We start from the raw sequence: 14944 nt of genomic DNA, 5'->3' as shown, positions 1-14944 counted from the left end.
TAATAATACAAAGACACTTCCAGGTGAAGACTGTTTGTCTGTCAATAAACAAAATTGATTGTAAATAAGTTAACAACCAGGATGTTTAAGATCTGGGATTCAGTGCACACAAGAATGCCAAGGGTGGTACAATTCTGTTTCGGGCACTTGAAATTATTTAACTCGATCCTGCTATGGATGTTAACTACATGAGCACGCTCTTTACTCCCAATAGAGAAGAACCTATGCCACCTTTCTAAGCTGTATTTGGTAACAGCGATGGGCGGTTTTGCAGGGTGAGAGCCTCTCAAGGAATCGCATCTCCCAGGAGGGGAAATGGTCTGAATTTGCCATCAGGTGATACACAGCTGCTGGAAAAAGAACCAAAAGGAATGTCTGAGTCCCGGAGGACAGCTGTCACTCGGCAACTGCAATGTAGCTCAAGCCACAAGGGGCCACAAGGGGTGGCTTGAAACAACCTCAAGGGATATGCTTTAGATGGCTCAGGGAAAACCAGGCAGCCTGCAAGTCCTTCAGACCAGGATCTCAGGTTCCAAGAGGGGTGGGGGTAGAGTGAACCATAAGTCGGTGTTTTTGGTATATTGTTTTGTTTTGTTTTTTCTAAGGCATTAGAGAGTTTAAGGGGTGACAGGAATCAAAGAAATCTTTTTGAAGCTATTTTGGGTCCCACCTTTGCAAGTTGAAAAGCCCATTACCTGAAGTTCATGAACTGTTTCCTCTGTAAGGTCAGTGGCTACAGCCTCTGCAGCTTTGTAGGGAGACTTTGAGTCCAGATTGAGATAGTTTTTTGGGTACTTTGAACACACTGCTTAACCTTGATGTCTTCAACTATTAAATGGGCTGTGTGGGTTGGGTAGCTGTGGACCAGAGCTTTTTTATAGATAAAATGTAAAGGTAGCATGTACAATGACGCCATGTTGTAAACACCAAACATGTTGCTGTGCAGACAGCCCTTCTTAGACATCCTCATTTGAGACTATGTCAAAGTCAGGGGGTTTTTCGGTTTTGGTTTTAACTTTTGTTTTTGGTATTTTGATTTTGATTTTGTTTTGTTTTGTTTTGTTTTCCAAGACAGGGTTTCTCTGTGTGTAGCCCTGGCTATTCTGGAGCTCACTTTGTAGAACAGGCTAGCTTCGAACTCACAAAGACCCTCCTGCTTCAGCCTCCCAAATCCTGGAATTAAAGGCGTGTGCCATCACCACATACTACTAGAGTTTTGTTGTTGTTGTTGCTGTTGTCTATTCTAGGATTTTGTTGTTTTGTTTTATTTTGCCTTGTTTTTTTTTTTTCAATAAACTAAGGATTTGGTTATATTAAGAAAAATTAGGTCTATTACCAGCCCCATTCAATCTATCCGACATCTCCTCTGAGGCCCCAGTAATTAAGGGGTAAGTATTCTCCAAAATGCTGAATAGTTGCTTTATAGTTTTGAAGAATCCCTTGCCTGATTGTTTTCTTTAATCAAAGTCACCATCTCTAAGACAGAGCTTGGAAATAGGGATGCTTCCTCACTTTCTTTATTAGACAGTTACACACACACACACACACACACACACACACACACACACACACACACAAGACTACAGTGTTCTCTACTCCAAGAATATGGTCCAGAAAGTCCAAAGTCGCCATAGGAATCAAGAAAACTTCATTAATTTTGCACCCATTAATGATAATCCACTACAGGTACCAGGAGATGGCTCAGCAGTTAAGAGCTCACACTGCTCTTCAAGAGAACCTGAGTTCAGCTCCCAGCACCCACATCTGGCAGCTTATAATGCCCTTGTTGGAGGCCAGCCTGGTCGACATATCAGATTCCAGGCCAGCTAGGGATGCAAAATGAGAGAGATCTTGCCTCAAGTAATAGTAAGGAGGAAGAGGAGGAGGAGGGGGAGGGGAAGAAGAGGAGGAAGAGGGGGAAGAGGAGAAGGAAGAAGAGGAAGAGCAAGAAGAAGAAGAAGAGGAAGAGCAAGAAGAAGAAGAAGAAGAAGAAGAAGAAGAAGAAGAAGAAGAAGAAGAAGAAGAAGAAGAAGAAGAAGAAGAAGTCGTCTTCTAGCTTGTTTAACATTTTGTGCTTTAGATCTGTGTGTTTCATTCAGAATACCCACAGAGGTTGGGTAGCAGTGAGGGGCAGGGGGAGGTGGGGACCGTCCAAGGAAGGGGAGATAGAATGTGGTGCTGTAAAGGGGCCGAGGGGACGTTAGAGCTGGAGAACTCAAGGAAGTAGGAGGGCAGGGTAGAGGGGGACAAGAGGAAGGATAACTAATACTGCAGTCCTTCTAAAAAGCCATGTGGACATATAGTATTGTAGGCACTTCCTAAAATACATACATGTACAACATGAACTTAAATGGAGTCGCCATATAATGGGGGGACAATACCCCCAACTAACATCACACGCTACCAAATTTTAAAAAGCCATAGTTTTTCGCTGTTTTTCTTTTTGTTTTGTTTTAAGAGAGAAAAAAGAGCATGAAGTTGTATAACAAGTGAGGAGAGAAAGGTCTGGGAGAAGCTGGAAGATGGGAAATGAGGTGATAAATATATTGTGTGAAATTTTCAAAGAATTAATAAAAATAAATATTTAAAATGATCCACTATTGCATAGTGTCTCTTAGCTCAATATAGAATAGACCTACAGGTAGCAGTGAATAATGTAAATAATTTCCACTTCCTCTCTCCCTTGCTTGAAGACCTTCCTGTTTATATACTTTCTTTTCTTGGTGTTCTTTCATTCAAGAAGGTCAACCTTTTTTTTTTTTTTTTAACCTATGACCTAGAGATTTTTTTATGAGATAACACAGAGTTCCAAGGAACTCAGGAAATGATAGTTAATCTGAAAGATTTTTTTACGGTATCATGGGGCTGGAGAGATGGCTCAGTGGTTAAGAGCACTGTCTGCTCTTCCAAAGGACCAGGTTCAATTCTCAGCATCCACATGGCAGCTCACAACTGTCTGTAACTCCAATTCCAGGTGACCTGACACCCTCACACCAATGCACATAAAATAAAATTAAATTTAAAAAATGAAAACAAAAAATGTTTAGAGGTCACTATTGACAATTCTCTCTTGGCTAATTCCTTGAAATGAGTCCCTTTGGGGCATTGTAGAATATTTAGCAGCATCTGCAGCCAAAGCATCACTAGATGCCAATGAGTCTTCTCTATGTTGTGACAACAAAAAGTGACTCCCAACATTGCCATGTGTCCCTAGAAGATAGGTGAAGTCATCCTGGTAGAGACCAACTGGTTTGGAATGAGCTAAAACCTCTATAGCTGTCTATAGAACACAGCATCAGAGCCAGAAATCCCTGACTGTTACAAAGTTGCCTCCAATTTTCCAGAACAACCAGGCAGCAGTGGAATCCCCATCTTTTTTACTGTGGAATCCCCCACCGGTTTTCTTTCTGGCAATGGGAAACCGAAAACATTGGGCCCCAGCACAAGCTACTACTGCAGGATCAAGAACACAGCAGCACCTACTGACAGCAGTCTCGCCATCTCAGAAAGGTCCACTGGAACCACCCTCGCCCTTCGTGTGGCCTCGAGTATTCTCTCCCTGACACTTCCCTAAAATACCTGCTCTAAAATCTACGTTTCCTCCTTTTACAAACCCTACTTCTTCTGCTTCTTAAAATTATGCCCAGAAGGAATGCAAAACTTCCACTCACTCTTGGAAAAATAATCCTCAGAGTCGAAATAGAGATATGCATTAACCAACACGTACGAGGAGTTTGTGTGCGCTCAGAGGTGATTCTAGCATCCCACAACTAGGACTCTTCAGAATTTCTATGTAAGCAGTACTGGTGGCTTTTGAGAAGACACTCAGGTTTATAATCTATACATCAAGCCATCATGATGAAAGACCTAGCTGGATCCTTTAAATGTGTAGCCACCTTAACCACTTTTAGGCATAGAGTCAGTAGTATCGATATACTCAACATCATTGTTTAATCAATCACCTTGCAAAATTCTCTGGCCATTACAAAACTAACTCCCCAATTGCCTCTCTTGTCAGCCCCTGGCAATCACTGGTTTCTGTTTCTAGGAATTAACTACCTTAGACAGTGAGTGTAGAAATGGAAGCATACAGCTTTGGACTTTGTGTGAATGGCTTATTTCACTTACCATAAAGACTTTGAGGCTATCAGTGTTGTGTTGGGCGTCTAAGTTCCCTTCCTTTTTATGGTTGAATGATTCCCATTGTCCGTAAGCACCACATTTTGTTTAGTTTCCTCCTTGCTGGTAGACGCTGGTTTCCAACTAGGCTACTGGTATGCAAATATTTCAAAACACTGCTTTCAAAGTTTTGTTTGTTTTAAATATATACCAAAAGTGAACTTGTTGGATGGTGTTGAGGAAACACCGCACTGTTGATAGCTCTAATATTTTAATCTCTTGGACCCTTTGTTTCTTGGCTCATTGAACAATATTTTTTTAACAAATGGGACTCAGTTAAGGATGAACCCTAAATCACATCTTGGCTTGAGTCCTTTAGTACTGAAAAGAATCTCTGCATGGGCCCAACACATCTCCCCTTCTGTCTGAGCACTCCATACTGTCTGCCCCTCATTGTCCAAAATGTCATGAATTACAGACCTTATGTGTTTGCCCCACACCCACAGTGCACTTTAATTGTTTTTAGATTATCAAGAAAGAAAGAATTGGCCCAGCCAGCCACATTATACCTGTAATGCAGCACTTGGGAGGTACATCAAAAGGATCCACATTTTAAGGCCATCCTTAGCCAAAGAGACCTTGTCTCCAAAAACTAAAACAAACAAACCCAGGAAATAAGCAGAAATGAGTTTTGGGGTGTGTTGGCATTTCCCCACCTGCAGCTGCGCCGTCTGGCGGGCTTCTTGCACCAGGAGTGCCACCCACAGAGGGAAATGCAACTAACTGATCACACAGCCTCTGGTGAGAAGGAGACAGGAAGTGCTACACGCCATGCTTCTGACACACAGGAAACATTAAATGAGCTGATCAGGTTGCATTTATGTATTTAGGAACATTCACATATGTAACAACAATTTTAAAATTCCTTGAATTTGAAAGAATAAGAGGGTGGTACGTGGAGTTTCGAGTTTAGAGGAAGGAAAGGGACAGGGAAAAGGATGTAATGACATTATAATCTCAAAAACATTTAAAAAAAAACTTTTTGAAGAGGAACTCCATTTGCTCCAAATCGGTTCTCTCACTGAACCCTTCTGTCATTATGCTACCACGCAACTGGGCCATTCTGAGAAGTCGCCAAGACACAGGCAGCACCCCAAACTAGCATGCTGCTTTTGAAAACACGGGAAGAAACCTTGGTGTTCTTCTAGACGTGAAGGAGTTGCAAACCGTGGCTGGCTTTACTATGGCAGCTCCAACTCCAAGCTCCAAACAAAACTGCCCAACTGAGGTGTGGCTCTCTGGGCTGTTGCTTCTACATGCTCAAACAGACCAACTTGAATAGCAGCACACCACCCAAGTACCAATCAGAAAAACAGAATCTGAAAAGACCTCTCTCTCTCTCTCTCTCTCTCTCTCTCTCTCTCTCTCTCTCTCTCTTTTCCAGCAGGTGGGCTGAAAAAAAAATCAGCCAACAAGCACTCAATGTCTGACTTCTCCACTAAGATCGGAAACTCATGCTTGCTGTTCAGCTGGACCCTGAAGCCATTTCCTTCTCAGCCTCGTGGACTGAGAACTTGACTTAGAGGCCCAAACCATCAGACACACCAGCATCCCAGCACAGCAGAGAAGTCCAGGCCCTGCTGGACATAGGGAAGACATCCGTGTAGGTACCTCTTGCCCCGCCTCTGAAGGGACTCCTGCCTGACCCCTGTCCTTAGCTGCCCCCTGTCCCCAGTTATCCAACACTCTTCTACTGGAATTTCTCCATAAGCCTGAATTTGTTTCCTTGGATCCCCTAATATTCATTCTCTCACATTTATTTTTAGTGAAGATTATTTTTTCCATTTACTCAAGATTTACACAAAGCCCACGTCCAAAAGGATTTTAGATGGCTTACAAAGACAAACATTAGAGGACACACGATTTAAGGCAGAATTTTTAAACAACTCAAAAAATCTTCAGGGAAAATACATTCATGCCTGATGCTTTTGCTCTTGACTCCCACCCCTGCTGATTCCCTCCCCACTCACCTCCCCCCCTCCCCACCCACACCCTCTGATTCCCTCCCCACTCACCTCCCCCCCTCCCCACCCACACCCTCTGATTCCCTCCCCACTCACCTCCCCCCCTCCCCACCCACACCCTCTTCAAGATAGACAGGGGCTTTACACTGGTGCCTCCTCTTGCTTCCTGGGAGTGAGGACACACCCGGGAAGTAAACTCTCAGCCTGGCTCCTTCCTCGTTCCCAGATTGCTGCAAGCTGCCTAGGGTTAGAGACATATGTCTGTTGAATTCTGTCACTATTACAAAGTCCATTTGCTCAAAGTGTGGTCCATAAAAGCAAAAGATACACGGTGGTGAAAGTGGGCCTCCATGAACGACTCACACTTGAAGAGCTTTTGTTGTGTTGCGCAAGCCATAAACGCACTTAGCGCTGAACATTAAAGAAAGATAGTCATCCAAGATGGCAAGACCTAGAGTCCTCATAAAATGTAATTAGGAAATAGCATTGCTGAAATATGACGGAGACATTCCTGTGTTCTGTTTTAAGGGAATGATTTCCTACACAATCCTTTGATTTCTTGTACAGTATTTCTCTCCTCCTCTCTGATAATTAAAGAAGACACATACAATAGTAAATTATCATTTACCCCCATCCTGTCCATGGTCTAGGATGAGCTTGGATTCTGCCACCCATTCTGTTTACAGAACTCTTATATACATGAAATCCTACTTAGCTTACAAAATATTACAAAGGGAAAACTGTCATAATTCCCATTGAGAACAGAAGCTGGGAGAAGTGGAAATGCCCCAGAGAAGTCATCAGGATAGAATATGGGCAATTGCCTCCTACTCTAGTGTTCTGTCTATATGGTTTGGACCAACTCCAAGCCTTCTGGAGATGTGAGTCGGGCTGATGGTTAAGTGGCAAGCACCAGGGATGCAGCAAAGCTGGTGCCTGCACTTGCCAGCCAGCCATCCCATCATCATTTGTCATGAATGTCATCCAAAGGGATCAGTAGCAGCTTTTTTGTTTTGTTTTGTTCTGTTTTCATTTTGGTTTTTGTTTGTTTGTTTGTTTTTCAAGACAAGGTTTCTCTGTGTAGCCTTGGCTGTGCTGGACTCACTTTATAGACTGTGCTGGCCTCAAACTCACAGTGATCCTTCTGCCTCTGCCTCCCTGAGTGCTGGGATTAAAGGTGTGTGGCACTATGCTTGACTTGGACCATGAACTTTTAAAAGGGGTTTATTGCACTTGACCTATTTTGTTGAGGTGGGGGGGGAGCATGTGATACAAACATGTGTGTGGAAATCAGATGACAAGTTTCAAGAATAACTTTCCTCCTTCCACAAAGTGAGTCTCAGGGTTCAAACCCAGGTTATCAGACTTGGCAGCAAATACCTTTAACCACTAAGCCATCTTGCCATCCCCACCAGTGACTTTATTCTAGAAATGCATCCTTTCTTTCTATGGTCATAAGTTGTCCTTTTCTCTCTCTCTCTCTCTCTCTCTCTCTCTCTCTCTCTCTCTCTCTCTCTCCTCTTTCCATGCGGTTCATAATTATTTTTATTTATTTATTTATTTATTTTGCCAGCAAAGTGTCACACACATATATACACCCCTCTCTGAGATACACTTATGAATCCTGGCCTAGTTGCCCACCCAACTTATTACCAAGACTGACAGAGATTTCTCTGTATTCAAAGCCAACACTGTGAGAGTGTATGCATGCTGCATAGTCAGGGATATTAGATGGTAGACGCCCTGTTATGGAAGCTACAGCCTTGTTTCTTCTCCAGGAAAAGCTAGCAGACTGCTAACACAGAGCCTTGCCACGATGGAGACGGGCAATCCTATCCCCTTCCACTATATTGACGGTCTTAGTGTTCTTTGGACAGTTGCCCTTGTCCATGATTTATATGGTGCTAGCTGGTGATGAATGTGTTGTTGCTCTTAGGTTGAAAGGCTCTGACTAGGCAAGGAGGTGGGGCAAGGGGAGATGAGTAATGCAGGTCATTGGTTTTGTGAAGAAATAACATGAGGTACCTGGATGGTGGCAGCACACACTTGTAATCCCAGCACTCGGGAGGCAGAGTCAGGCAGGTCTCTGTGAGTTTCAGACCAGCCCAGTCTACAAAGAGAGTCTAAGACAGCCAAGGCTATACAGGGAAACCCTGTCTTGAAGAAGAAGAGAAGAGAAGAAGAAGAAGAAGAAGAAGAAGAAGAAGAAGAAGAAGAAGAGGAGAAGAGGAGGAGGAGGAGGAGGAGGAGGAGGAGGAGGAGGAGGAGGAGGAGGAGGAGGAATAACACGAGGTGTTGTACTGTCATTACTAACTAAAAAAGAAAGCCCACATTCAGACTGGTTAACTTTGCTTGTATTCTGGGAAAACAGTTGTCACCTGATCTTATTTTGTTCAAAAGAAGCTTGTAAAGCCCATTTTAAAGATTTGGACTACATAATGAATCCTGGCCAGCCTGGATTACACTGTGAGCCTCTTTGTAAGAAAAAGAAAATCTTGTCTTGATTACTAAAATTCACTTTATGTAAATCAGAATTATCATGTGTTTCCTTAAGAACATATCCTAAGGCAGTCACCAATTTACAATTACTTAAAAAAAAAAGAAAAAAAGAAAGGCAAAAGAAATCCAGTCAACACCTTTTTTAAAAGGAAGAAAAAAAGCCCTGTGTCACTTCACACCTATGCTGAAAACTCCTCAAATGTGATGGTTTGTGACATTTCCTTCTTCTCAAATGAGCATGGAGCTGGAGGTGGAGCTCAGTGGTAGAGCACTTGCGAAGCACGCACAGAGCCCTGGCCCCAATCCCCAGCGCAGCATTTTTCACAGACAATGTATGGATATGTATTTAATGTGTGTTTCCTATTTCCTTCAGGAAAACCAACTCTCAGAGTTCTGACACCAGACACTTCCCTTTTCTCGAGGCCTAAAGGAGAAAGCTTGTGCCTGTGGCGGTTGTGTACCCAGAGCAGGATGGAAGGGATCTGAATTTTCCATGTTAATGGCAGTAAAAGCCAGCATAAATATGGAAACCACGGGGACAATCACACAGGTGCAAGACATCACTCTGAAAGTTACATACTCTTTTCAAAAGGAGGAAACTATCTCTCCAGTGGAACATTTGATAATCATCCCCAGTCAAGTGACTAAACTTAACATCACCAACGAAGGTCCAGATGAGGGTAATACATGCTACATAGCATCCCCTATGAAGGCAGCTGACCCAAAGGGTTTCTTTGAGTTTACAGTCACCACAGGGAAATGATCAGATAAGACTAGAATGTGAGCATATTCTACCCATCAGCTAGCCTTGTCCCCTCAAAAAGGCATCACACACACACACACACACACACACACACACACACGTTGAGACACTGTTCTGCACTATGACAGCTACAATGACAATCGGCCAAACATAATTATATTAATAAGTGACCTTTGAGGAATTCCTGGTTTGTTTAGGTGTTTGTTTTGTTTTTTTTTTTTTTTTTTTTTTTTTTTTTTTTTTTGCTTGTTTGTTTGTTTTGTTTTTTATTTCTGTTTTGTTTTGGGTTTTTTCTTTGGCTTGTTTGGCTGGTTGGTTGATTTGGTTTGGGTTTTCAAGACAAGGTTTCTCTGTGTGTAGCATTGCCTATCCTGGAACTAGCTCTGTAGACCAGGCTGGCCTCGAATGAGGGATCCCTGATTTTTACATTAGTAATTATAAAAGAGCATGGGTGGCATTGAAATTTGAATTTGGGAAAGTGTCTGACGACATTAGGAAATGGTTCCGGACTTCGTTAGCATGTGTGTGCTTCTGCCGGCATGGAAAAGAATGGATTTGTTGGTTTCCCTGTTTGTTTGTCTACTTATTAGTAGTGCTGGAGAGCAAATCCTAGTTCCATGAGACAAGTACTCCACAGTCCTGATGCACTCCAGGCCCTTATTTCTAGTAGAGGGGTGCTGAGGCTTAGTGGTACCTACACACACGGGGTGGTGGGGGGGGTGGCTTGACAAAATGAGGTGGTTGCTGTTGTTTAAGACAGTATCTCACAGCTGGGCGTGGTGGCACACGCCTTTAATCCCAGCACTCGGGAGGCAGAGGCAGGCGGATCGCTGTGAGTTCGAGGCCAGCCTGGTCTACAAAGTGAGTCCAGGATGGCCAAGGCTACACAGAAAAACCCTGTCTCGAAAAAACCAAAAAAAAAAAAAAAAAGACAGTATCTCACCATGTATGCCTGGTTGGCCTAGGACTTGTCATATAGCCCAGGATGGCCTTAAACTCACAGGAATCACCTTACCTCAGCCTCCCAACTATGGGAATTACAGGTGTGGGCCACCATACACAACTGGCCAAATGAGGAATTATTAAGTCTGGTGAGTGAGCAGGTTGGTTCCTCCATCCACAGGAAAAATCTTATGCATACATTTAATTACAAAGTTAAGTCCTAAATGCTGCATTGGGCCAGTTACTGGAGACAATTCAGAGGCTCTTTAAGAGCTGGGCGTGTCCTGCACTGACCATCTTTTCCAATCTCTTTGAAAAGCTTCTTCACGCATCAAGGATCCTACTAACGCATAGCTAAGATGTTACTAAGTAAAAGAAAGAACTTTTATGCACCACCAAACTTTCTTCTAGGAAGTCAATTAGCCCTGCCCCCTGCCTGCCTGACCTCCCGTGGGTACCCTGAACTTAGCCCAAACACCTCTGTCCCCTCATGATGCTCTCAAATGCAAGTCGAAGCCCAGAGCCTGTGTTCTTCAGAAGACACTAATGAACTCTCCTAATTCTAGCTGCTGAGGTTTTCCGAGCACAGCAAAAGCAGCCTTGGATAAACCTCACAGACTTGCTGCACCTCCTTTGTGGGCAGACTTAACTTACTCATCTGCTGTTTTTCAGGCTTTGTTGGTGTTGGGTGATGCAGACGTGTTCATAACGCAGGTATAGGAGTGATGTAGCTTGTGTGGTCTGGCTACCCCAGTATCTTCTACTGGAGATGAGAAAGCAATGACTCAGAACTGCTGGTGGGGTCTCTTCCTTTCTGGTCTCTTCTAAGAAGGACAGCTCTTAAGACATAAACTTGACAAATTAGAGAGTTCCCAAAAGTGGGCAGCAAGAGAAAACACCCTCTCCTGTCCTACTGTTGAGAGTTTGTATTGGGTAAGAAAGCACAAATGTGAAGTACGTCTGAAAATTAGTTAGAAGAACTCTTTACCCAAGACTAAAAACACCACACCCAAAACAGAACTTGAAAGGAGTGAACCATAACGCTTAATATATTTGAAAACACAAAAAAAAATCATGTTCCTTTGTATTTGGGGAAAAAGAAGGAATACGTCTGTGAGGCAACTACATGCCTGAGAATAGCAAGTCTTACCTAGGTACAAGGATGCGTTGTCTTTCTTGACGTTGTCATCTAAATACGTTGGTCCCAGAGTGTAAATCGGCGTGGAGCCCATTCCAATGAGAACCTGTGCACAAACGAATAAAGCCACATAGACCCAGTGACTATTTCCTCCGGAGTCCTTGGGACATGGAGGAGGCTCTAAGGTGGCCGTGGAGTTGCCATTCTGACAAAGGCCGTCGTTGGAGGCCGAAGCGTTCAGCTCTTGGATTTGGTAGGGAGGCGAGATGAAGTGAGGTAAGGCAAAGAGCGCAGCCCCGACGGCGATAAGAAGTCCACCCACCGCCAGCCATAGAGGCCTTCGCCCACGGCCACCAAAGTAGCTGACGAACACCACCACCACCAGGTTTCCTATGTCAAAGCAGCTGACCAGCAGCCCTGACTCAGAACTCTTCAGGCTATAGCGCCTTTCAATGGTGGTGATGACACTGCTCAGGTACCCAGAGACCATTAACGCCTGGATGAATGTCAGAAAACACATGCACACTAGGAAGCAGCGAGAATCCGTAAGGACCACGTGCAGGCACCTTCTCTCCTGGAGTGTAGCCAGAGTAGAAGACACTGACACAGTCTTGCTGGGGTCCATCCTGTGGTTACAGTCCATGAATTCCGCTGTAGTCCCTGCCGAAGTGGATGGGGCAGAAGGACTAGGGACTATCAAGTTCCTTCCTTGATGTATCTCCGGGTGACCCAAAGCTTCAGTGCAGCCCAAGGCCAGTTTGACATCTGCATTCCCAGCACTGAGATTCGGCCGGCAGGAGGCACTGTGCAGGACGGGTAAACTCTTAGACCTGAAGGTCTCTGATTCACTCTTCTCTCGGACAGCTCCTACCGCCGCAGGTGCCTCCAGCTGCTCTCGGGCCCAGGACTGCGCAGGCCCTTCGTCCATGGCTCTTAAAATTAGATCGCGGATCCCATACAATGCCTCCGACACTTTTCATTCACCTAGACGAGGGGCTGAAGCCGGGCCCACTCAGTCGTGCCCACCTAAGACCCCGGCTGAGAGTGGCAGAGCCTCGCAGCAGAACATCTCAGCAGCAGGGAGGGACCCAGAGCATCCTGACCCGAGGCGCAACAAGGAGGTTTCGCCACCTCGTCCCAGGGGAGGTAAAGGTCCGCGCGGTCCTTCGAGGAGCCCTGCTTGGTGTCCACCTCCCGGGGATAGCTAGCGGCAGGCGATTTGCGCGTCCGGTGCTCATCCCCACCGCCGCCGCCTCTCAGACGGTGGCCAGAAGCTAGAGCCCCCTGTGCCCAGTGTGAGCTCACTTAGCGTAACTGTCCGAACGACATCCCTCTTTGTGGTCCCAGGAGCGTTCAGTGTCCACCGCAAGGCTTGAGACACACTGGGTCGTGAAGCTGACAACAAAGCAGAGAATTGATGGTCAGGTAGATTGCTGCAGCTGGGGCTGGAGTACCGATACCCAGGGGCTAGAGCTAGGTGTCACCCCCCATGGTCCCCAGAGGGATCGAGGTGCTAGCCAGGAACAGAACCCTGCAGGAGGAACTCGCAGAGGCTGCAGCCTCAAGTCCCGGAACAATGAGCAGCAGGCGGTCCGCCGAGGCTCGTGCTCATTGTCTGCGGCGGGCCTGCCCCCGCCCCGCCCCTTTTGCCTTAAACACTGCGTTTGCTTTTATATGTTAATAATTATCAACCTGGCAGCTCTGACTCAGAGGCAGTGTCCTTTATTCAAGTGAACTAATTGCAACCTTTTGGTACTCCTACTCCGTGACTCAAAATAGAAGATTCCCAAAGAAACAAAGGAAAGTTTTTTTTTTTTTTACAAACGTACCGTGCATTCCCGGTCTCAATTTTTAAAATGCATTTTTAAGCAGTAGAAAAAAAAAACTGTGTGTAGAAATGTGTGTGCACACTTGTACTCTGGCACGTGTGCGCGACGAGATGTGAATTCGCCTGCTCTATCAGCACCTACTTATTCAAAGCCAAAGGCAGCCGGGGGAGGGGGGCAGCGGGGCGGGGGGAGGAAGGTCAACATGCTTGCCTGGTTATTCTCTACACTAAAAATAGCCCCTTGCCGGAAAGAACTATTCAATTACAAGCAACGAGGGCATTCAAGGCTGTGGCCCACGCTAACTCCCAGAGCGCAATGTTGAGCGAAACCGAAAATCAATTTGCTTTGCAGATGGCTGGGTGAAGCCGCAAGCAAACAAAGAGACGCTGGCACGCTGGCAGCCCACCGAAGCAACTCAGCACAGGCGCGCTGGCGGGGAAGTGTGCTTTTTACCGAGCGCACCCCGAGAACGTGGCCCTGAGGTCTGTGAACGACTGCACAAACACACATGCGCGCGCGCGCGCACACACACACACACACACACACACACACACACACACACACGAGAGTTCACATTGAAACTGCTTGTACGGTCCAGCACTCGGCTTGAATTCACCGAGAGCCAACACAGGTGTGCACCCCGCTTTAAACCCCGTCCCTAATTTTGGGGAACCCTACACTACTCCCGCCCCCGCAGCAGTGTGCACCAAGTGGGAGGGATTGGGGCTCCGCAGCATTGGGTTTCCTTCTAAGCTTTTTGTGGTGCTGCTGCGAAAAGAAAAGGGATACGAGAGAGTGGCGGAGGAGCTGACGGAGGGGTGGCGGCCACCGCATCTCCCAGGATTGTTCTGGACGGGACTCGCTCGCAGATTCCCAGCCTGACAGTGGCTTGCAAACCGAATCTTGGGCTCCGCCCGCTCACCCCTGCGCCTTCCCGGGAAACTCCACCGTGGCTGCGCGCCGAACTGGGAAATCCCGGCATCGGAGCCCCTGCCTTGGGGAGCAGACGCATCGCGGCGCAGACTCGCATGGGGTGGACACGCGGATCCCCGCCCGGAGCTCTCCGAACCAACGCGGAATCCCAGGGACATCCCCTGCGCGCGCGCGCACACTCACACACACGCAGCCGGTGGGAGGACAGAACCTCCGGGGACAGCTCGCCGCTCTTCCGGGCGCACAAGCCTCCGCAACTCACTAGCGAGGGTGACGATCAGTCTGTAGGGCTAAGAGAGGAGCTGCTGCAGCAGGACCGCGGCGGTGTGGGAAGATGGCCCAGTCTCCAACGGAGACCGTCTCGATCCCGCTGCCGAGAAATCAGGGAATGAAATTGTGACTCGGCTAGCTAGCTCTAACCCCCAACCCCTGGCCTGTCACCCAAGCCTCTTCTCTCCAGACAGACACACGCGCACAGGGACGCGCCAGGACCGGAGCAGCAGAGGGCGCAGGCGCGCGGGCAGCCACCCAGCCCAGCCCACAGGCAACCAGCCACCCCGCTGCCCTTCACCTGCACAGAAGGAAGACAACCCGCACCAAAGCCCAAGGGAGCAGATGTCTTAAAAAGTCACTGACTGAGACAAAGAGGCTACTTCATGTAAATATTTCTTTTCATTTCTACTATGTTCACCACGCA

At 46.4% G+C, this 14944-nt stretch overlaps 1 protein-coding gene across 2 annotated transcripts in view; it reads right to left on the bottom strand.

Annotated features, from left to right (window-relative positions):
* Positions 1-13262, bottom strand: part of Slco5a1 (solute carrier organic anion transporter family member 5A1) — a 114146-nt gene extending 100884 nt beyond the window's left edge. The window contains exon 1 of one of the 2 annotated variants that reach the window (XM_051158979.1): positions 11498-13262. In XM_051158979.1, the coding sequence (XP_051014936.1) occupies positions 11498-12413 (916 nt within the window). In that variant the 5' untranslated portion in view covers positions 12414-13262. The remainder of the gene's footprint in view (positions 1-11497) is intronic. The other variant, XM_051158973.1, reaches the window with a different exon arrangement.
* Between the last annotated feature and the right edge of the window lie 1682 nt (positions 13263-14944).

This window comes from Acomys russatus, chromosome 2 (genome assembly GCF_903995435.1).
Source record: "Acomys russatus chromosome 2, mAcoRus1.1, whole genome shotgun sequence".
NCBI classification, from domain to species: domain Eukaryota; kingdom Metazoa; phylum Chordata; class Mammalia; order Rodentia; family Muridae; genus Acomys; species Acomys russatus.
The sequence above is the reverse complement of the archived record's forward strand: the minus strand, read 5'-3'. Positions and strand labels throughout refer to the sequence as shown.